The 23283-nt window shown below is 49.3% G+C and overlaps 1 protein-coding gene across 1 annotated transcript in view; it reads left to right on the top strand.

Moving 5' to 3' along the window:
* Nucleotides 1-23283, top strand: part of WAPL (WAPL cohesin release factor) — a 1736851-nt gene that overhangs the window by 1499199 nt on the left and 214369 nt on the right. Inside the window, exon 16 of the mRNA XM_069610766.1 lies at nucleotides 2810-3017. Coding sequence (XP_069466867.1) covers nucleotides 2810-3017 — 208 coding nt within the window. The remainder of the gene's footprint in view (nucleotides 1-2809; nucleotides 3018-23283) is intronic.

Raw genomic sequence — 23283 nt, 5'->3', positions numbered from 1 at the left:
TCTTTGGGTGACATTGTCAAAGTGGGAGAATGTTGCCCAGCATGTGCCACTTTCTCTGCGGAGTGAATTGTGCCCACCCCCAGGAAGAAGTGTGAAAAACGCACAAGGACACTGTGCCCTGCTCTTTCTGTGTGTCTTCCCCACAGGGTGACACATGCCAACTCAGACATTGGTAAGTCTCAGGTGGCAAAAGCCTGTACCCTAGTTGATGTGGCAAACGATTCCAGATTTCTGAGGCTGATAACATTAGTAGCATTGAGTTACATGCCACCTGATCGGTATGTGTGGTAAAGTTGCAAAGCAGAGCTGTTAGTGGGCTAAAGCAGGAGGCAATGTCTGCCCACCCTCAAAGGGTACGTACAACCAAAGGTAATATGCCCCTCCCCCATCATGGCTGTAGGGTCCAGGCTCCAAACCATGGCAAGAATGCCCTCCAATCATCAATGCCCACTTGTAGGGTACCCCTCGTGCTCCAGGAACCCTGTTGAGCAACCTCTGTGCTTTCCAGGTGATACAAACGTTATTTAAAGCCTGAAGTCTAAAAGGTAATCGCTTAGTTGCAGATGGAAATTAGCTCCTGGTGTGATCAAAATGTCTTAAAGAAGTGTGACATCCTCCCCTTCATTTATAAGCAATATGTGTGTGCGTGTTTTTTCATCCACTGAATTACTGTTAGAAACAAAGGCAAGAGTTATGTCTCTTGTGTAGGCATTAGGAAGGTAGTTGCCAGCCTCTGGCATAATATGCCATGTTCTTCCATTATTGGCTAGCCGTTTCCCTCCTATGGCCAGGTAGAACCATCATGGCAGTGACTGGTAAATGCCTTTCCCCTGCATACAGAAAAGCGGAAATAAGAGGCCAATTCAAGACACGTAACAAATAGAAGTTAAGACAGACTGCAGCTCCCATTGCTTTGTTGGGGAGGATATGTTGAGCATTCAAGCAAGGAGGTATGTATTAAGCAAGCAAGCAGTGAGACAAGGGAGAGGCAAAGAAAGGCCAGAGGGGTTCTTTGAATAATGTAACAGGGTAGAGGACCCATGCTCTGCCATCCTAGTAACATATGAGAGAATCAAATAGATCAGGCTTTGCAGCAAATGTTAAACGAGAAGGGAACAGAGTCCAGCTCTGCATTCAGAATAACAAAGGCAAAGAAAGGCTAGGCTCTGAAGCCAGCATGAGATGGAATAAGAGGCACCAGACCCATCGTGAGAGGCTGGCCCGGCCCTCGCAGAGGCGCTAGAGGGGCAGCCCACATAGCGGGCTGCCCCTCTAGCCAGCCCCCTGGGTCCACATACACCCCACCTACTAGGCATGCCCTGTGTCCGACACATCCGGCCGCAGACCTGGGGGGTGCTTATAAGGGGGAGGGCTTGCGATCGCTCATCCTCCTTGTTTGCTGTACTGAAGATTTCCTCTTTCTTTGACACAAACGTCTCCTTGCCCCACAAAAAAGAGTAGCAACTTGCAGTTTGAAGAAAAGGCTTCAACTCCTTTATCTGGCAGGAGTCCACTTACAGGTGATCTGCCTCTTAACGAGCTGGCGTCCTAGCTGTGGCCCACTGGAAGTAATTGTAATTTCCTCTTACCATGAGCTCATAGTCAGATGAAAAATCCAGAAATGCAACATACAAAGACATGTTCTTTGCTGCTGCATCCTTTAATGTTCTTCTGTTTTCTTTTCTTCTTTTCTCTTGTTTTATACAGTGATATTTGTAATTTAATACATACTGCTATTTTAATTCTAATTTTGTGAAAAGTCGAGTTCTTTGACTCAAACACAATAAATAAATAAAGCAAAGTCCCCAAGATGTCCCCTGTCCCTTCCAGATTTTGTCTCCTACACCCCTGTATGTACCGCAGGCCGCACCTCGCATTTATGGTGCCGAAAGAACGCACTGTGTCAAAGGCTCTGGTAATGGAGAAGTCTTAAGTGCACATACAAAGAACATCTTTTCCATGCGGGAGTCTGATCTTTCGTAGGAAGACTCTGACTCAAGACTTCATTTGGAGCCACACTCGAAGAATTGTGCGTGACCCAGCACATACAGCCTGCTATTAAATGGCCTTCAAGACTAGTTCATATAATTAAATGGCATTTTTACAGTGTACATGCTCATATACACAATAGTAGAGTTTGCTCTGTCCCTTGCAAGGGAGACATCTGCCATCAAAGTGGAGCATTTCGGAGCAAATGTGGGTGGTCACATGACTAAATGAAGAAAAGCTGTGTCGAACTGGTCAGGGAGGTTTAATAATTCCTAGATCGCATAATTTTCTTATACACTGAGCACAAAATATAGTAAGCACAAGACAGTTTTAAAAAGTAAGACTCCTCCGACAGGTGATGTTTTCACCATGTATTAAGCATATTGGGTCTAAAGATTGATAGTGCAGCAGGGAATTAATCTGCATTGAGGTAGGCGAAATAGTCATTGGAGTAAACCGTCCATCTTTCAGAACTGCAAACCATGAATTGGAGATTTTCTTTTTCCTATTCCCAATCTTCTAATACAAAGTAGGAGTACTAGTCATACAGATGAGTGTTTGCATGCACATTTTTTTTATTTTTTTTTTTAAATCTATTTGAAATTATATTTTGTAACTGCTTGATCCGTCATCTAAATCAGAGGCAACTTCGCTTACCTGATCATCATGTCAGCATTTGTATGGAAGTTCTGTACACCTATAGAGAATAAAGCATCTGTTTTCAGCATTTTGTTGTCCGTTAGAAGTATCCAGAATCCAAGATTTTGGTAGCAGAATTCATATATTTGGTTGTGTAAATATATTTTTCTTCGTCCTTCAGCTTTTCCTGGAGCGAGAGAGGGCAGCTCTGTTAGCAGAGAGCCAGACAGATGAATTGATTAAAGAGGTTCCAGCAGCGCAGCATGACAAAAGCGGCGAGTGGCAAGAGTCTGGTGGAGAGATCCAATGGGTTGCTTCTGAAAAAAGTTCAACAAATGAAGAGCCAGAAAAGAAAGAAGAGGAAGAGGAGGAACTTGACCTCAATAAAGGTGAACTGTGACTTTAATGTGGTTAGCAAGGTGTCGGCGTTACTTTATTTTCATGCAAGCATGGACTTGTGTATATTGTGATTTTGATGTGATAAACTCACTTTAAATGGGGCTCTGCCCAAGAACAGCCCTGGATCCTGGCCTGTAACTTCTAGCTATTAATTGTCCGACCCAGGCTGTTATTTCTGACTCACCTTTTCACACCGGCATGGGCGGAAGTCTGCTCTCAATGACTGACTTTAATGTTTTGCATCTGTTGCCTTTAATTTTGACTGCTAGTGCATGTTTATAGTTTTCCAAAATCAACACTGGGGAGGCAACTCTATTATGATGAAATGGGGAGACAGAGATTTTAGCTAAACCCAAACAAGTTTGGTAGCAGAGTGCCAAGGCCTAGTCTCGGAAATGGCGTGAGAGTGGTTGGGGACCTTGAGCCCACACAGAGCAACATAATCGTTCTAGTTAGACTGGCAAGTACAGAAATATACACAATTTTGTTACGCTTTTAGACAGACTAAGCAATTAAAAACGACTATTCCAATATTGTAACACCGAACACTATGAAAACCTATTTGTTCAGCATTGGATCTTTCACAGATTCACATGCGGTTGTAATATTCCCCTGTTGTCGGGCAGGAAATCCCCAGTAACAGTTAAGCAGTTTAAATTTTTTAAACTGTTTCTTTAGTCCTCTATTAGTGTCATTTTGAGTTGCGTTCCTCCACAGCCATCTTTAGATATTTTACTGCACATTCAGTGTTGGGAATCCTCAAAAAATCTCTCGATTTCTTTGTTTTTCGACTAATTCTTCAACCCTTCACGATGCCAGGAACATCCTCCTCCTGTCAGTGGCTTTGTTTCAGCATCAGTTGTTTCAGCAGTGTTGTGAATATTAGCATGTCCACACTTATATGGAATTGTGAATGTTAGCATGCCCACACTTGGAAAGAACTGTGAATGTTAGCCTGCGTTGCATCTGGATAGGACTTTGAATGTTGGCATGCCCGCACTTGGATGGAATTGTGAATGTTGGCCTGCGTCGCATCTAGATAGGACTTTGAATATTAGCATGCCCACACCTGGACGGATTTCTGAACATTGGCCTGCGCCGCGTCTGGATAGGATTGTGGGGTCCAACAAGTGCCACACTTATACAAAACTGTGAATGTTAGCATGCTAAAGTTCAGGTAACCCACTAACCAATATAAACTCAAACTCTGCATATTTATCTCACTCAAAAAAAACTCACACAACCATCTCTCGCACAACAAGCCGCACGCACTTCACAACACTGCAACAACACATAAGCATGAGCAACAGCACACGCGGACTGACACTGATCCATTACCAAAGCTCAGCACCCGGTGTATACCGAGTTGAAGCTGCCAACAGAACACCACTCCTCTCACTATCCTACTCCCTCTTCACCTTACTAACCCATCCCACCTTATCCTTTACAGATCCGCCAGAGCGCCCGGGGACCAATTCCGTTGGTGACGGTGTGCGGTACAAATACCTTTAACATCTCTCCGCCTCCGCGGATACTATTTCGTTGTCCACTCATTGTGACCTTCGACCTGTCTGTGAAGCTATGGGGCCACCAGGAAGACAACCTTTTTAAAGTCCTATACTACCTATCATTTAAAAGAAGTCTGTGTGGGGATCTTCATCACGACTGCGTCTGTCTTTATTCTGACCGTGGGATTGGAGGCTGTTCAATCTGCCAGTTGTTCTCCAACAAGACATTTCGAGATGTTGGTGCTGGAGTCTCTGATACGGCTGCTGGCATTAGCCTTGCTTCCCTCAGGCATAGCAGGCCCCCATAGCGCACGTTTTAATCAATGAGGTCCAGGTCCGTCAGTGACTCTTCCCGTGGGGGGAAAAAAGCAAAAAAGGTCCTATAACCCGAGCTCGGGTTGCTAGCCCGGTCGACGTCTCAGTCTGTGATGCAATTGGGGACCACTTAGACTACGAAGTCTGCTCCATTGTCTTTGGATGCAAAACGCACATCGGCATCTTCTGCTGGTCTACACTCTTCTGCCAAGAAGCACTCATCCACAGTTCCTGGCTGGTTGACATCTTCATCTACAACCCTTTCAACGACTCACAAGTAGACCAAGTCCTCTGTTCCATTGACGTCCTAGTCAAACTCAAATTCAATAACTTTGTTGATGACTGCATCTATGCGGCACAGAATTCCATCGACATCTGTCACCACTGCAACCTCCTTGTCCATGAAAAAGGTGCACAGCTCATTGTCGACGGCTCTGCAAGGCTCTAGCTGTGGATTCTAACTCTGCACTTTCGGCACTACCAAAGCCCATGCATACCCATCCACTGTTTCCACCAGACCCCTATATTCCTCCTGTCAGTCCTGGGCCAACTATTGTTCCACCTGAGGATATATTCCAACCTGGCAGTGATGCAGATGTTGAACAGGAAGGTATCTTTTCTGAGGACGACACCCACATAGGCGATACCATGTTCCTACCATCTACTGCAACTGAGGTTGTAGCGATAATGCCGCTTCCCAGGGTGTTTTCTGCTCCGACTTGCCCATCTCCAAGGCTAACTCCCACTCAACCGGAGCCTTGTTACATTTCTATGGACATTCTATCCACGATACTGGTCTTGGGTTTGCAGCATAGGCTTCCTACTCGGTCTGTAACGCCACGCCAAAAGCTACCTGTTGGCCCATTGCCTGCTCCTCTGCCTTCCACAGGGCACCCTTTATGCGCCTGCACACCTGTTCTTCCTCCTGCCAACCTTACATATACTGATGGCAAGGATGACATCTCCCAAGTTGATGTGGCCACCCACACTTATACCTCAGACTAGTTTGGTAGTATCGTGCCAGCAGATGATGAACCGAAGGACCCTCGTTTCAGAGACACCCCAGCTGATGAAATTGGTTCATTCCACACCCTCATGTCGAGGGCTGTCAAGTTGTTTGAGCTTGTCCCATAGGAACTGCAGAAGCAAAGCTTCTCATACCAGTAGGGGGAGTAGATGGGAAATTCTGTAGTGGTCCTCAAGGATATCTGGGAAGACTCTTTTGACCATGAGAAATCCCTCTTCTGCCCCCTCCCAGTGACTGGATGCAACCCAGTCCAGACTCTGGGGTGTCAGCAGAGCTCAGTAAATGTTCTGCTATTCCTTCTTCTTGTACACTGTGCCACCCGACAAGGAAGGGAAACAGCTAGGCTCTTTTGGAAAGAGCATCATCTCCATGGCTGAACCACCATTAAGGCAGCTAATGTTATAGCTAACCTATCCCGCTACGACAAGGAGCTATGGTTAAAGATGGGCCCAAATTTGGATTTCCTTCCAGATAAGGATAAAGATTTGCCCTCCTTCGAGGGGGAGGCCACCTTGGACCATGCAGTTGCGGGGGACCTTGAGGACACAGGCTTCTGGCAGATGGGTAACTGCGCTGTTCTTTACCATGAGGTTTGGTTCAAGGCCACTAATTAACATCCAGAAGGGCAAATAAAGGTAGCAGACATGCCTTCCGATGGGGAGCACCTGTTTGGCAGGAAGGTAGATGACAATTCAACCAATCAAAGCGGACACCGTCCTCTCTGGGCATGCTGCAACGACAAGTGTTTGTCCTTTCGGTCCGGGAAGACACATTTTTCAAGGACATTCCACAACTACAGGCCTTTCTACCGGTCCCACTCTTACCAGTCCCATACCTATCCTGCGTCAGATAGCTACAAGGGAAAGTCCCAAGCTTACAGGGGAAATCGGGGCTGCTGTGGCTTCTCGCACACCATGGGTCAATGACCAGACTCTGTCTCCACTGTTAGGCAGAATCCTGTGCAGTGCCCTTAGGGACCACTACACACAATTAAGACTACAGGTGGCAATACAAGTTTACCTTTGGTACAAGCCTGTACTACTAAGTTATAGTGGTAGCAGTAGCAGAGCAGCCAGGCTTATCTCAAGAGTATATGAGCAGTAGCAGAGATTACACAAAGGGACCACAATTACTGTAACTCAAGCAAACACAGACTCAAGGTTTCAGGTAAAAAATAGAAGTACATTTATTTTCAAACCATCAGTTATAAACACAACACCTCTATTAAACTTTAAACAAACCCACACGTTAAATATATTACAACTAACCAATTCACTTTGTACAGTATGTCTCAAGGTAAGTACCCTGTGTTTGAATGAACCGGTGTTATGAACAAAACACGATACCGCGGATACGGTTGCGATCACTTTTTGCCAGTTCGGTCTACTCAATAAACACATATCCGTGACATGAAATGCTACCGGGGCAAAAGCACACTTAGCACCTGAGATACCCAGAGGGAGTTGGAGGCGAAAATCACAGGCAATATTTAGGTTAGGCAGACAGTATCGAGAAACACTCAAACAGGAGTTCAAAAGTCAAAGGGTCGGAGCCAGGTTTAAGTGACACCGGAGACCTGTGCCGAAGATCACACCGTTAGACAGTTCACGATTCACCGTAGCCCAAAAGTACTTGGATATTGTCAATGTTCGGAAGCAAAAGTTATAAGAAGGAGGGAAGACAAGGACGAGCCTTGAGGATGAAGAAAAAGGGATTCATCCAATTTCCTCGAGTAGAGCGCAGTACCTTATTCCAACGATGCAGCTGGTGCCCTGGCAGTCGTTCCTGTTGGTTTCCCGCAGACCCACGATTCCTGGAGCTTCGTTGTGAAGGACGACATCTGAAGGGGGTCTGCACCACACAGGGATGAAGCCGGCAGCAGCGACAACGAAAAAGGTGTTCTCCTTAAAAACAGGAGAGGCTCAGCAGGTGGCTATCCGGACCACTACAGCAGTGCGCAGCGATTTCGACCACGACAGAGACCTCTGTCTGATTATGAGCTGGTTATCCCCACCAAGCTCAAGGGAAGGAGACTCCGGACTGGATCTCCTCGTAGTCGTTGAAGGGAAGATAGCTCAGGACTGCAGCAGGGCTTCACCGGGATGGGGTAGTTGCAGCAGCCGTCGTTCTCTCTGCTTCTCTTGGGTTCCTTGTAGTTACAGAGGCGACTCTGACTTCTAGCCCAAGAGACCTGCCTTTTATGTACAAAACCCCCATTCACACAGCCTGGCTGTCAATCTCCCAGCAGGGGGATTCTCCAGCCGGGACAACCACCTCAGCCAATCATGGCAAAGTGCGACTTGGGTTTCCTAGGATACCGTGTGCAGGGGGTGACTACACCCCTTCCCCACATTCAGTCTACCTAGACACCCAGGTGCCAAGAGGAGGGCTTCTTTGCAGAAGCCCGCCAAAAGACGGTGAACAAAGAAGGCGAACCTAATTTGCCGCGCAAAGTAAAACACAAGAAGGACTTTAACAAAAAGAAATGGCGAATAAACCCAACCAGAGCCAAAAGAAAGACGATTTGGTCAAGCGGGTTTATGTTCGAGCCTGATATAATAGCCAAGAACAGTACCACGTTTATCTAATATAATCGCGGTAGAAAAGTTAGGGTAGATACTACTGCCACCATCCAAGTCTAAATGTTAAGAGCGAAACAATGCTCAGGGAGGTACAGACAGAAAAGGGGTACAGATTAGCCCTTTCCAGTACTCCATATAAGATGGGGTGTACTGGGTCTGTGGTAAAAATGACTATGTAAAGTAAATGGCAACTTTACCTTTCTCTGGGGGAAAGAGTCAGCCCCAGCAAAATGGAGTCAGAGGGAAGTCTTAAAGACAACCCTGGGTTACTACACTGAAGGTGCTGTGTAACCCGTACAAGAACAGGGGCACCTGGAGTGGTGTGCCCAAGATCACACAATGAGTAAAAACACATAGGCCAAAACACATGTAAGAGTGGAAAAAGGATGTACACTTTTACCAGGTGGAAAAAATAAACTCCAGAAATCCAGCAAAGCTGCTGGGGGACTCACTTAGGTGAGGGCAATTAGCCCTAGAAGGAGAATTCTCCCTAACACTCACCACTTCACTCTCACACCCTAGTGGAAGGGCATCTCTCAAAGGTCGTCGAACAGTGGCATTCCATCACCATGGACGAATGGGTGTTATCCGTAATCCAGCAGGACCACAAGCCGGAATTCGTGTGCCTGCCCTCCTTACCTCCCTTGTCAAAGGTTGTGAAGCATTTGCCATTACTGCTGTGAGTGAGAAATTCAGTCACACCTCTCCAAGGGGGCAATCAACCAAGTCCCCATTATTATTTCTCCAGCATGGTGTTTGGCATGGATTCGCATGCTCATTAATATTCCCGGTCGTCTGGCTGGGAATCCTCAGTAAAAGAAAAAAGTTTCACTTTTGTTTATAAACTGTCTTTCTCCTATAACCCAATCACTGAGCTCTGGGTCATACTACCCCCAGCCAATGACTGCCCTCTCCCTAAGCCCCTCCTCTGGCAGCCATCTTCAGATGTTTACTGCACGTCCAAGTGTTGTGAGTCCTCGTGTTTTGCTCTTAGAGCTTTCTGCATTTTGCGTGCTTTTTTGCTAGGAAAATCCTATTTTTGCTCGATCGAGCCTGTGTGCTTTATCATTTCATCTTCCGACTGACGGAAATCCGTTTATCAGCATCTTTCATCGCCCTTCAAGGGTGTAATCGTTGAGTTTCTTCTAAGTTTCCAGAAGGCTATCGGGCCTACACTGCATGCCGGATCATGTCGGAGAAGGATGACTGGTCCCTCTTCAAGCTCTGCAACAGCTGCTGTTTGCGGATTGTGTTCTTGGAGGACAAGCATTCCCAGTGCCTTTTATTGTCTTCACCCAATGCACATGGAGGAAGACTGCGAGATCTACCGTGGCTTTACCAAGCGTAAGATGAAGGATCGGCACAGCAGGCTGATGGCGTGGCTCAAATCCAAGGCCCCTTCCCCGTGTAGTTGAGTGACATGCCTCCTCTGTATCCAGCCAGCCAGAGCGCGCTTCCAAGTCCTTTTGAGGGGGTCCAAGAAAAGGCCAAGCACGGAAAGTCTGGTTCCGTCGGGGTCGCTGTGCAAGCGGGTCCCACGAGGGCCAGGGCGCGTTCATCATCTGCAGCGGCCTCAAGCTCCAGCCATCGCTCCAGCTCTTCGTCGAAGAGAAAGTCAGCGACCCCGTGGAAGCTACGGAAGAAACCGGAGAAGGCCAAGCAACATGAAAAGGTGGCCAACCTGCCCATGAAGGCCCAGGTGATGCAAGGCGAAAGGGTCTGACCCGGTCCAGGGTACCCCTACGGCGGCCAGGGTGGCTGTTCCTCCCAGGCGGGAGGCTTCGGCCAAGCCAGTGGAAAAGACCCTGGAAAAGAGTATGCTGTCCCTTAGCCCGAAGCCGACCCCTCTGGACCCAAAGAGGGGAGGCGGGGGGTGAGTGGAAGAACTACACAGCACAGATATTTTTTCTGATGTGGAGGACAAGGGTTCCGTCCGCACCATCCCGGAAAATGTTGGGGACGATGACTGGAACGTCAAGGAGGTACCCGCCGGAAGCAGGGACGACGACATAGGTGCTAGACCCAGTGACCCTACTCCCCAGGCACTTTCTCCCCGAGATCTGTCTCATGATATTCTCTCATCCCTCCACACTGGTGTCGGAGATTCAGAAGAGTATGCCGACAGCGCCACCACCCACTCCACTGGCGAGGACCCTGTTGACACCGGGGCCACCACTGCCGAAGAACAGTAAGAGGCACCCTACACCTCCGCTCCAACCGCTGATATCCTGCTTGGCCAATCGGAGGAGGGAGACTTTGTCGTTGTTGGATCGAGAGGACGCGTACTTCCAGGTCCCCATTCATGAAAAACATTGCAAGTTCCTGCACTTCAGGGAAGCACTACCAGTTCAAGGCTTCCCCTCTTCGGACTGAAGTCGGCGCCCAGAGTCTTTACAAAGTGTCTGGCCCCGGTGGCAGCCTATCTGCGCCTACAGGGGATACTTGTGTACCCGTACCTCAATGACTGGCTCATCAGAGCAAGGGACGTTGCCTTCGATCACACAGAGGACCGTCTGGCTTCTGACAGATCTGGGGTACTCGGTGAACTATGCAAAGTCCTGCTTGACGGCATCGCAGGACGTGCTATTCCTGGGGGCCAGGCTCAATACAGTGACCTGCCTGGCGGCCCCCTCAGAGGAGAGGATATCGGCCATTTGGGGCAATGTGCAACGGCTGTTGGCACTGAACATCACCACAGTGAGGACCATCAAGTTGCTGCTTGGCATGATGTCCTCTATCTACCTGATCCGGCTCTGCAGGTTGCAGATGCGACCGTTCCAGGAATTCCTGGACGCCCGTTGGGTCCTGGTATCGGGGAGCTTCAAAGACAGGATTGTACTTGACGAGGAGTTCCATCGAGTGATAAGGTGGTGGGGCATACGCTCCAACATTGCCGCATGCACCGACTTCTAGAGCCCCCAATACCAGGGAACGGTCATGACGGACATTTCCCTTGAGGGCTGGGGAACCCACACCGGACTGCTCCACTCCAGAGGCCTGTGAATGCTGGAGAAGAAGACTCTACACCTCAACATCCTGGCACTACAGGCAGTGTTTTGGGCCCTCAAGTCATTACTTCCGTCCCTCAAGGGCAAGGTGGTGAGGGTCTTCGCGGACAATACCACCACAATGTTTTACATCCGGAAGCAGGGGGGGCACCAGATTCCCGGCGTTCTCTAGGGAGGCGCAGGAATTGTGGCACTGGGCCGTCGCCCAGGGGATGTTTCTCATTCAGTTTCACCTGCAGGAGTCACAAAATCTGTCGCCGACTCGCGCAGCAGGGAGCTGCGCTCTTGCCACGAGTGGGAGCTTCGGCAGGATCAAGTGGACAACCTCTTCCTCAAGTGGAGCAGTCCCCAGATCAATATATTCGCAATGGCGACAAACGCCAAGTACCAGAGTTTCGCCATCAGGTTTCTCCGTCCTGGGAGCATGGGGGGGACGCGTTCTCCTTCCCTTGAGAAGGCCTGTTCCTGTATGTGTTTCCTCTGTTGCCACTACTACTTCGAGTCATCAGTCAACTCAGACTGTGTCAATGCAGGATGATCCTCGTCGCATCAGTGTGGCCGAGGCAGATCTGGTACCCAGACCTTCTCAACATGTCAAAGTCCCCTCCAGTCAAACTACCACTGGTTGCGGATCTGCTCGCCAGGGAAGGAGGCGCAATCCTGCACCACAACCCAGAATCGCTCAACCTGAAGGCATGTCTCTTGGTTGTTACGAGCTGCCAACGGACTGCATGGAGGTCCTGTCCAGGGCGTCGTCGACTCTTAAATGTTACAGGCACTAATGGAAGCGTTTCGCAACTTGGTGCCGGTCGCAAAAGACGAACCCTCTGAGGATTACGGCCCCCCAAGTCCTTCTGTACTTGTCGTTGGCTAAGTTGGGGCTGGCACACGCCTCCAAGTACATCCGGCGGCCATCTCCTGCTACACCAGATCTCTGGAACGGTCTTTTCTTTGGTCACACTGTATAGTCCAGGAGTTCATCAAAGGACTGGTCCGATCGTTCCCGCCGGTGGAGGCGCCTGCCGCGGTGTGGGAACTCAACATGGTGCCGACTAGGATCATGGAGGCCCCCTTCGAGCCTATGCATCAAGCTAAAGTTCCTTTCATGGAAGACCGCTTTTCTCGTGGCCATCACATCTGCCAGGAGAGTGGGTGAGATCCAGACCCTGGCCTGCAAGCGGCCCTATTTCACTTTCCACGGGACGAGGATGGGGCTGCGGCCGCATCCCTCCTTCATGCCCAAGGTTCCATCGAAATTTCATCTCAACGATCCCATGGTGTTGCCTGTGTTTTTACCAACGCCTTTTTGTCGTCGGCTGAAAGGACTTTGCACTTGATCGATGTGGCTCGAGCTCTGAAGTTTTATGTGGCCCGCACGAAGAATTTCTGGAAAACGTTTCTGCTTTTTGTGAACTTTGTCCTGTGAACCATGGGAAGGCCTTGTCCAAAGCGTCCATCTCCAGGTGGCTCTCGGGCTGCTTCACTCGTCACCAGTTGGCAAACCCACTCTGCCTGGCTCTCCGAGACCCCATTCTACCAAAGTGATTGCTGCAACTACGGCGTTCTTGTCTGGTGTGCCCCTGCTCGACAACTGCAGGGCTGCTGCGTGGAGGTCTACACACACCTTCACAAAATTCTACTGCGTCAACAGTGATTCCAAAGAGGAGTCCAGAGACGGCAAAGCAGGGCTACGCAACCTGTTAGCTTGAAGGTGAGCCTGGTGAGGAGATAAGAGATGGTTTCTGTTGAGCCTTGCCACCTCCCATGGTTGTGTATGTACTGCTATGTATTCTTTATTCATGAGCCAGTGACTCCTTGCCAGACCCCATGCTGGAGAAGGAACAAGTGACTTACTGTAGCATTGTTCTGGCATGGATTCACATGCGACCCCTCCCTCCTGCACTTCTGGAGCTCTTCTTGGTCATACTGCCACTTTACATGCTACCAAATCTGAAGATGGCTGCCAGAGAAGGGGCTTAGGGAGAGGGCATTCATTGACTGGGGGCAGTATGACCCAGAGCTCAGTGATTGGTTTATAGGAGAAAGGCAGTTTCTCCGGCATGGGGTCTGGCATGGATTCAAATGCTCATGAATATTCCCCGTTGTCAGGCTGGGAATCCTCGGTAAAGGAAAAATCAGTTTGTTTCACTTCTGAAATGTCTTTCTCCTAACAACCAATCACTGGTCTCTGGGTCATACTGCCCCCAGCCAATGTCTGCCCTCTACCTAAGCCCCTCCTCTGGCAACGATCTTCAGATTTTTACCACACGTTCAAGTGTTGGGAGTCCTCGTGCTATAGCTCTCGAGCTTTTACTGCATTTTGTGATATTTCTAAGAGTGTTGCTCTATTTTTTCAGTCAATCGAGGCTCAAACTCCATTGATCCACCTTCTGATTAACGGGGACCCGTTTTCGGATTCTTTAGTGCCCCTCGAGGGCGAATTTTGTCGAGTTTCTTCCTGGTGGATTCCAAAAGCTTCTTCAAGGCCTACGCTGCATCGACATGGCAGATAAGGACGACTCGGTGCCTCTCCAAGGTTTGTCCCGGCTGCAACCTACGGAATGCCTTTTCGGACGACACATTCCCTGTGCCTTTACTGCCTGCACTCAGAACTAAACGCACGTGGAGGATGACTGTGCGTCTTGTCAGAAGATGGTACTTGCACGCTGAACGGCTGACGCAGGCGTCTCAACGAGTGGCTGCAGGCCGAGGCCCCTGCTCTCGGTGAGTCCCAGCAGCAAGTCTCCCCTGCCCAGAAGAAGAAAGTTGAGCGGTCTTCTAAGACCTTTGAGGGCACCCCTCCTGCGGAGGCCCAACATAAGACTAAGCACCGAGAGTCCACTGCCAGGGGAGCGCTGTTGCGACAGGCTCCATCGCAGCCAGGGCTAGTATAGTGTCTCCAGCGCCTTCGACCACGAGCCAACGCACAAGTTCTTCAAAGAAGAGGAAGTCGGACCATCCGGGCTTGCTCTGGAAGACCCAGACAAGCCCTACAGAGAAGGCCAAGGGGGAGCGGGGCTCAGACCTTCCCCCTAAGGTGAAGGCCTCAGGCTCGACCAAGGCTGTGAAGCCCCAGGTACATCTGACGAAGGCCCATCCTTCCTTAGGAGTGGTGGCGTCCCTCGCATAGGTCGCTGAAGCGTATCGGCAGGGCACGACCCCGAAGGCAAGAGTATCCCTGCCGGCCAGGAGGGAGTCCCCTTTTCAGCCCATCGAAAAGACACTGGAGAAGATGATGCCTATCAGTTTGCTGATGCCGTCTCCCTTGGTCGCAGAGAAGGGGGGGGGCATGATGGTCCTCCAGGGTATAGATCTCCTCAGAGGAGGAGCTTACCAGCCTCCAGACCTTCCACGAGGAACGATGCATCGAGAGCAGGCCCTACGGGAAGGACCCCGACGAGGAGACCGACGAGCAACAGGGCGCTGAGGTCTTGGAGGACCAGCATAAGCCACAAACGCCCTCGCCTCCATCGCCGCAACCACTTGGAGATATCTCGGTGGACATTCTCACTGCTCTGCATACCCTGTGCTCGGAGATCTGGATGATGATGCCTCTTGCGCCGGCGGCCCCACCCGTGGCGCCGGGACCATCAGAGGAACCACCATCCAAGAAGAGGAGAGTTCACCCTCCGCTCCTTTCCACCCTTTGCCTCCCACTCTCCACCCCCCCCTGTTCCAGCTTGTCCCTGAGGAGGAGGATGAGAAGAAGAAAGAGGGTTCCCTTTACCAGCGCCGCGAAGAGGAATACCGTACTTTCGATCCCGATCTTGGATGACATTTGGGACGAGCGGTTGTCCCTCATGAAGAACCCTTCCTCGGAGAATACATAAAGGGTGCCAGACTCTGCTCCCAATTGTTACGGTCCCAGCCATCTCCATACTCTGTATGGAGGAAAGGGGACGGGACGTAAGAGTACAACAGTTACAGGTAAGTAACTTGTTTCTTCTCCAGCATGGGGTCTGGCATGGATTCACATGCTCATGAATAAAGAATACATAGCAGTACACACATGCACAACCACGGGAGGTGGCAAGGCTCAACATTAAGCATCTCAACATCTCTTACCTCCTCACCAGGGTCACCTTCAAGCGAACAGGTCGCGCAGCACTGCTCGGACGACTCTGGACTCCTCCCTAGAATCCCTGTCAACGCAGTAGAACTTCGTGAAGCTGTGCGTCGACATCCACGTAGCAGCTCTGCAGATGTCAAGCAGGGGCACACCAGACAGGAACGCCGTAGTTGCAGCGATCACTCTGGTCGAGTGGGCTCTCGGACGGCCAGACAACGGTCGGTTTGCCAACCGTTGACAAAGGGTGATGCAGCCAGAGAGTCACCTGGAAATGGAAGCCATGGAGAGGGCCTTCCCATGGTTCACAGGGCCAAAGTTCACAAAAAGTTGCAACATCTTCCGGAAACTCTTTGTGCGGTCCACATAGAACTTCAGCGCTCTAGTTATATTCAGCGAGTGTAAAGTCCTCTCAGCCGGCGACGTCGATAAGAATACAGGTAACACCAAGGGCTTGTTTAGAGGAAAGTCCGACGGCACCTTGGGCATGAATGAGGGGTGCGTCCGTAGCACTAACCTCGTATCGTGGAATGTCAAATAAGGTGGTTTGCAAGAGGTCCTGGAGCTCTCCCACTCGTAGTGCAGAGGTGATGGCCACAAGAAAAGCTGTTTTCCACGACAAAAATGTCAGTGGTGCCGAATGCATAGGCTTGAACTGAGGACCCATGAGCCTAGTCAGCACCACGTAGAGCTCCCACGCCGGGGCCGGAGCCTTCACCGGCGGGAACGAACGAAATAGTCCTTTGACAAACTCCTTCACCAAACGATGCAACCATAAGGATGACCGTCTAGGTCAGATCTGGTGTAGTGGGAGATAGCCGCCAGATGAACTTTGATGGAAGCATGGGCCAGTCCTGCTTTGGCTAACGACAAATACAGAAGCACCGGCGTAGAGGGTCGATCTTCGGAGTACGGCACCAAACGGCAAACCTCTTCCACTGGTGCCCGTAGCATTTGAGAGTAGACGAAGCTCTGTCCTTGACGAACACCTCCTTACAATCCGCCGGGAGATCGTAGCCCCTAAACTCTAGTGGTGCAGGAGCCAGGCGTTCAGGGTCAGAAATCCAGGGTCGTGGTGCAGAATCACGCCTCCTTCCCTGGAGAGAAGATCTGCGACCGACGGAAGCTTGACTGGAGTGGATGCTGACATGTCCAGAAGGTCCGGGTACCAGATCTCCCTCGGCCATGCCGGTGCGACAAGGATCATCCTGCAGAAGGACCATCTGAGTTGATTGACTAATCGAAGAAGCAACAGCAACAGAGAGCACGCATACAGAAACAGGCTGTCCCAGGGGAAAGAATGCATCCCCCAGCTGGAGAAACCTGCTGGCGAACCTCCAGCACTTGGTGTTAATCGCCGTTGCAAACAGATCGATCATGGGATTGCCCCATCTGCGGAACAGGTGATCCACTTGGTCCTGCCAAAGTTTCCACTCGTGGCAAGAGCGAAGCACCCTGCTGCGAGAGTCGGCAACTGTGTTCTTCACTCCTGCCAGATGAAACGGGATGAGGAACATCCACTGGGCTACGGCCCAGTGCCAAAAGTCCTATGCCTCTTTGGAGAGCGCCGGGGATCAGGTCCCCCCCTGCTTCCTGATGTAGAACATCGTGGTGGTGTTGTCCGTGAAGAACCGTGCCACCTTGCCCTTCAGGAACGGAAGGAAGGACTTGAGGGCCCAAAACACTGCCCGCAACTCCCAACACGTTGATGTGCAACTTCTTTCATCTGGTAGCCACAGGCCTCTTGCAGGAATACTTCCGGTGTGTGCTCCCCATCCTTCGAGGGAGGCGTCTGCCGTGACAGTCTCCTGATGAGGTGGGATCTGGAAATCCGCGCCTGTGGACAGATGTGCCCGCACTCCCCACCACCTTATTGCTCGACGGAAACTCTTGAGTGTGATCTTGTCCTCAAAGCTTCCCAACGCTTGTATCCAACGGGCTATGAGGAAATCTTGCGGTTGACGCATCCGAAGCCTGCACAGCCGAATGAGGTATATGCATGACGACATCATGCCGAGCAGGGACTTGATGGAGCTCACCCGTGCGATCTTCAGGGCCAACAGCTGTTTTACTTTGCCCAAGATGGCCGCTATCCTGTTCTCCGACGGAGACGCCAGGCATGACACTGTGTTGAGTTGGGACCACAGAAACCGTGCGTCCTGCGAAGGAATCAAGCAGGATGTTGCATAGTGTTAGGGAGAATTCTCATTCTATGGCTAATTTCCCTTACCAATAGAGTCCCTCAGCAGCTTTGCTGGATTTGAAGGGTTTGTTTCTTTTTACCTGCTAAGAGTGAGACTCTCTTTCCCACTCTTGGGCATTTTTGCTATGTGTTTTCTAGGCTATTTTTGTGTTTAATGCCTATGGAGTTTCTCTCCCCTCCATAGGAACCATCTTAATTCACATGTGTTACACAGCACCCTCCGTGCAGTAACACAGGGGTGTCGTAGCAACCTCCAAACATAGACTCCATACCCTGGGACTGACCACTGTCTCCCAGGGCATGTAAAGTCCCCATTGACTTTACTAGTCAATTTTTGTGTACTAAACCGGTACAACCCATCTTACTATGGAGGTACTGGGAAGGGTTAATAGTTTTTCCCTTATCTTCATTTTCAAGAGGGTACCGTACAGTCCCTCTCTCAAAAGTTTCTGGCTGGTGGCAGTGGTTACTACCGTAAATATTCAACCGCAAATATTTCCCTATGGGATTTTCCCATTGTTCGAGGCTACCACATTTTCTGACAGCCTCTAACATACCGCCGGTGTATTCTAATATTAACTTTACTCTGGTAGGTTTTGTTTGCCAGAACTTTAATATAACTTCTTTCTCGTGTCTTTCTCTAAACTCCTAACCCAGGTCTGGGATCCTTTGTTCATCCTTTTGGCCGGCTTCTGCCGAGAAGCCCTTGCGGCGCCACTGAGTCTGGGGTGGGTCCATTGTGTGGGAGGGGGAGTAGGACCCCTGGACAGGGTTGCCTCCGCAACCCATGTCGCACTCTATCCTGATGGACTGGAGGGTCTCCCGCCAAGATTACCACTCCACTGTGTGAGTGACAGCTAGGCTGTATGAATGGGGATCTTTTTGCATAAAAGCAGGGTCCTGAGGACTGCAAGAGCAAGACATTGCCACTGGAACTAAGAAGCCGAAGAGGAGAAAAGCCAAAGACATCTGCAACGACTGAACCACCGGTGAAGCCCTGCTGCAGCATCTCACCACTTTTCTCCATGCGACGAGAGAAGATCTTCATCTGCAAGAGCCTTCTTCCCTTGAGCTGGTGGGGCCAACCAGTTTGCCAATCGCCCTCCCGGACCTGCCTTGGTCGAATCGCCAGTACCCTGTACTTGGAGGCCAGATAGCCAGGCACCAGTCCACTCGGACCGCGATTTAAAGGAGCGTACCTTTTATTCGTCGGGCAGCACCGCGGCTGGTTTCATCCCTGGGTAGTGCAGTCACTCGAACCTTCCTCCATGACGAGAGCCTCTCTTCCTCTGCTTGATCCCTCGAACTGCAGGAACTACCGGGAACAACCGCCACCCGAGGAGCCACTTCTTCATTTTAAGTTACACTGTTCCGCCAGGCCGCCCTTGTTGCGTGGTAGAGCTAAAGGTGTTTTAAATCCTTTACCTACCTGTTGGGTTGGCCGCCCCTCTCTCTTAACATTGTCTTTCACCTTCTGCATCCACCTTTTCAAAATCGTTAACCAAAGACTTGACTGCAGCTACAAGAACATTTTGCTCCTGGGCCCTTGCCCTGTACCACTGACTCTGGCACAGGCCTACTGACTCTGGCTACATTTGTTAGAACTGCCTTCTCTAGATTGCTCCTCAACTAGAAATGTGTTCGTGCACCTACTTCTTATAACCACCCTTTCCTCCCCACTTTTAAATTTAAGTATTTTTAACACTGATGCACTGCCTTGCTTAAACTGGTTCACAAACTTAGGGGAAGTATTGCTAGGGTGTGTAAGAAGGAATGTCTGTATAACTTGTGCTTTCTCTCCCTTGTGAGAAATTGCTAGAGTGCCATTTGTGTTTGGTTTGCACTGTGCCGTTTTGCTCAGTTTTCACTCTTGCTCAGTTTTCACTCTTGCTCAATCTTGTCTACAATTTAACTAGGGAGTTGTGTAGTACTTTCTTTGACTGAATTTAACTTGCATAAGAACTGTGATAAATGTGTTTTACTAGTAGTGTATGAAATAAATATATATTCCTTTTTAATACAAAGCTTTGGTCAGTGTTTCCTTGTTCCAAAGTGCTGAAGGCCTATTGTGTAAACCCTGAATACTGCTCATTTCCCTCTTGAGATAAGTCTGACTGCTCAGGCACAGCTACCAAGTAAATCTTTGTGGTACAGACTGATACCAAAGGAGATTTTCTTGCTCTCACCTGTAGTCCTAATCCTCTGTAGTGCTTCCTAAGGGAACTGCACACAATTCTGCCTAACACTTAGTAAGAGTGTGAGCTTTTCCCCCCCCACTCTTACCCATGTTTTGCCATGTGTCTGATCTGTTTTTGTGATTGAGGGCTCTGGAGTACACCACTTCAGTAGTCCCCTTCTTTTGTGTGTTACACAGTACCTTCAGTGCAGTGACACAGGGTTGTCTTGCAGACTTCCCACCGACTCCATTTCTGAGGCGGACTACTGTCCCCCAGAAAAGGGTAAAGTTGCCATTAACTTTACTTAGTCATTTAACCACAGATCCAGTACACCCCATCTTACATGGAGTACTGGAAAGGGTTACTCCTTAGCCCTTTTTATCTGTACCTCCTAGAGCATTGTTTCACTCTTTTAACATTTAGACTTGGCTGGTGGCAGTGTTATCTACCCTACCTTTTCTACCGCGTGTTAGGCAGAATCCTGTGCAGTGCCCTTAGGGACCACTACACACGATTAAGACCGCAGGTGGTAATACAAGTTTTACCTTTGGTACAAGCCTGTACTACTAAGTTATAGTGGTAGCAGTAGCAGAGCAGCCAAGCTTATCTCAAGAGTATATGAGCAGTAGCAGAGATTACACAAAGGGACCACAATTACTGTGACTCAAGCAAACACTGACTCAAGGTTTCAGGTAAAAAATATAAGTACATTTATTTTTAAACCTTCAGTTATAAACACAACACTCTATTAACCTTTAAACAAAACCACACGTTAAATATACTACAACTAACCAATTCACTTTGTACAGTATGTCCTCAAGGTGAGTACCCTGTGTTTGAATGAACTGGTGTTATGAACAAAACCCAATACCGCGGATATGGTTGCGATCACTTTTTGACAGTTCGGTCTACTAACTAAAAGCGTATCGTTGGCATGAAATGCTACCGGGGCAAAAACACACTTAGCACCTGAGATACCCAGAGGGAGTTGGAGCAAAAATCACAGGCAATATTTAGGTTAGGCAGACAGCATCGAGAAACACTCAGAAACAGGAGTTCAAAAGTCAAAGGGCCGGAGCCAGGGTTAAGTGACACCGGCGACCTGTTGCCGAAGATCACACCGTTGGACAGTTCACGATTTAGCGTAGCCCTAAAGTACTTTGATATTGTCAATGTTCTGAAGCAAAAGTTATAAGAAGGATGGAAGACAAGGACGAGCCTTGAGGATGAAGAAAATGGATTCACCCAGTTTCCTCGAGCAGAACTCAGTACCTTATTCCAATGGTGCAGCTTGTGCACTGGCAGTTGTTCCTGTTGGTTTCCCGCAGACGCACGATTCCTGGAGCTTCGTTGTGAAGGAGGACGTCTGAAGGGGGTCTGCACCACACAGAGATGAAGCCGGCAGAAACGACAACGAATAAAAGGTGCGCTCCTTAAAAACAGGAGAGGCTCGGCAGGCGGCTATCCGGACCACTAGAGCAGTGTGTAGAGATTTCAACCACAACGGACACCTCTGTCTGAAGAAAATTAGCTGGTTATCCCCACCAGGCTCAAGGGAAGAAGACTCCGGACTGGATCTTCTCTTAGTCGTCGAAGGGTAGATAGCTCAGGACTGCAGCAGGGCTTCACCGGGACGGGGTAGGTGCAGCAGCCGTCATTCTCTCCGCTTCTCTTTGGTTCCTTGTAGCTCCAGAGGCGACTCTGACTTCTAGCCCAAGAGACCTCCCTTTTATGCACAAAACCCCCATTCACACAGCCTGGCTGTCCATCACGCAGCAGGGAGGTTGTCCAGCCGGGACAACCACCTCAGCCAATCATGGCAAAGTGCGACTTGGGTTTCCTAGGATACCCTGTGCACTACACCCCTTCCCTACATTCAGTCTACCTAGACACCCAAGCGCCAAGAGGAGGGCTTCTCTGCAGACCAATCTCTCACTATGAATTCCTATGTGGCTAGTACTGGGTCTTCAGCCACCTACTATATCAAATTGCTATCCCACATGCAACCATTTATCTCTCAACCTAATGCAGAGTCCATTGCTCGTGCCATCATAGGATCCAAATTGGACTATTGCTGCAGCCTTAGCTGGGGCTAGCAAAAAGACCATTAGTCACCTTCAGGTGGTGCAGAACAGAGCGGTCAGAGTTATCTCGGGTCTGGCCTATAGAGCACATGTGTCTGAGGCACGTCGCCCGCTGCACTGGTTGCCCGTGGATGCACGGATTACCTTCAGACTCATGGTTATCACTTTTAAATGTCTCAAGAGCACTATGCCCTCTTACCTTCAAAGATACATAGGAATAAAACGCAATCGCAGAAATCTTCGTTCCAACAGTCAAAACCTGCTCCACCAGCCCAAAGTCATAACCAAAAAGGCCCAATGGGATGCCTTCGCCTTTGTGGCACCAGTTATCTGGAACACTCTACCACTGCAGTTGAGATACTCCGTAACCCTGAGCAACTTCAAGAAGGACCTAAAAACCTTCCTTATGTAGTAGTACACGATCCTTAATCTTTCCGTCTACTTCCGGATCTACTAGAATGCTTGACCTTTTTTGTCTTGTCTGCGCCCTCACACCTATGGGTTTATGGTTGCGCTATATAAATGTAATAAAGTAAAGAAGCCTGCCAAAAGACGGTGAACAAAGAAGGCGAACCTAGTTTGCCGCGCAAAGTAAAACACAAGAAGTACTTTAACAAAAAGAAATGGCGAATAAACCCAACCTTTAATACGACCGAGCTGTCAAAAAGTGATCTCATGTGTGTTCCCGGTAACGTCTTTTGTTTCACAACACTGGTCCGCCAAAACATAAGGTACTTACCTCGAGCTATTCTGTGCCAAGAGAATTGGTTGTTTGTAGTAGATTTTACGTGTGATTTTGAATTAATATAAGTGTTGTGTTTTTCAGATGGTTTAAAAATTATTGTACTTATATTTTTTACCTGAAACCTTGAGTCAGTGTTTGCTTGAGTCACAGTAATTGTGGTCCCTTTATGTAATCTCTGCTACTGCTCATATACTCTTGAGATAAGCCTGCCTGCTCCGCTACTGCTACCACTTTAACATAGTAGTACAGGCTTGTACCAGAGGTGAACTTGTATTACCACTTGTGGTCTTAATCGTGTGTAGTGGTCCCTAAGGGCACTGCACAGGATTCTGCCTAACAGCTTCTACTCCAGGATTTTCGCCATTCAGAAGAAGAAACAGGCAGGCCTGAGAGTTGTGCTGGACCTTTCCACCCTCAACCTCGCCTTAACCCCAGCAAAAATTCAAGATGTTACGCCAGCTATTATAGCAAAGACATTGGACATGGGAGACTGGATGTGCTCTCTAGACCTGAAGTACGCGTACCTACACGTCCCAATTTG

The sequence above is a fragment of the Ambystoma mexicanum genome, chromosome 8, assembly GCF_040938575.1.
Source record: "Ambystoma mexicanum isolate Mex_15411 chromosome 8, UKY_AmexF1_1, whole genome shotgun sequence".
Classification (NCBI taxonomy): domain Eukaryota; kingdom Metazoa; phylum Chordata; class Amphibia; order Caudata; family Ambystomatidae; genus Ambystoma; species Ambystoma mexicanum.
This window is presented reverse-complemented; position numbering and strand designations above follow the sequence as displayed.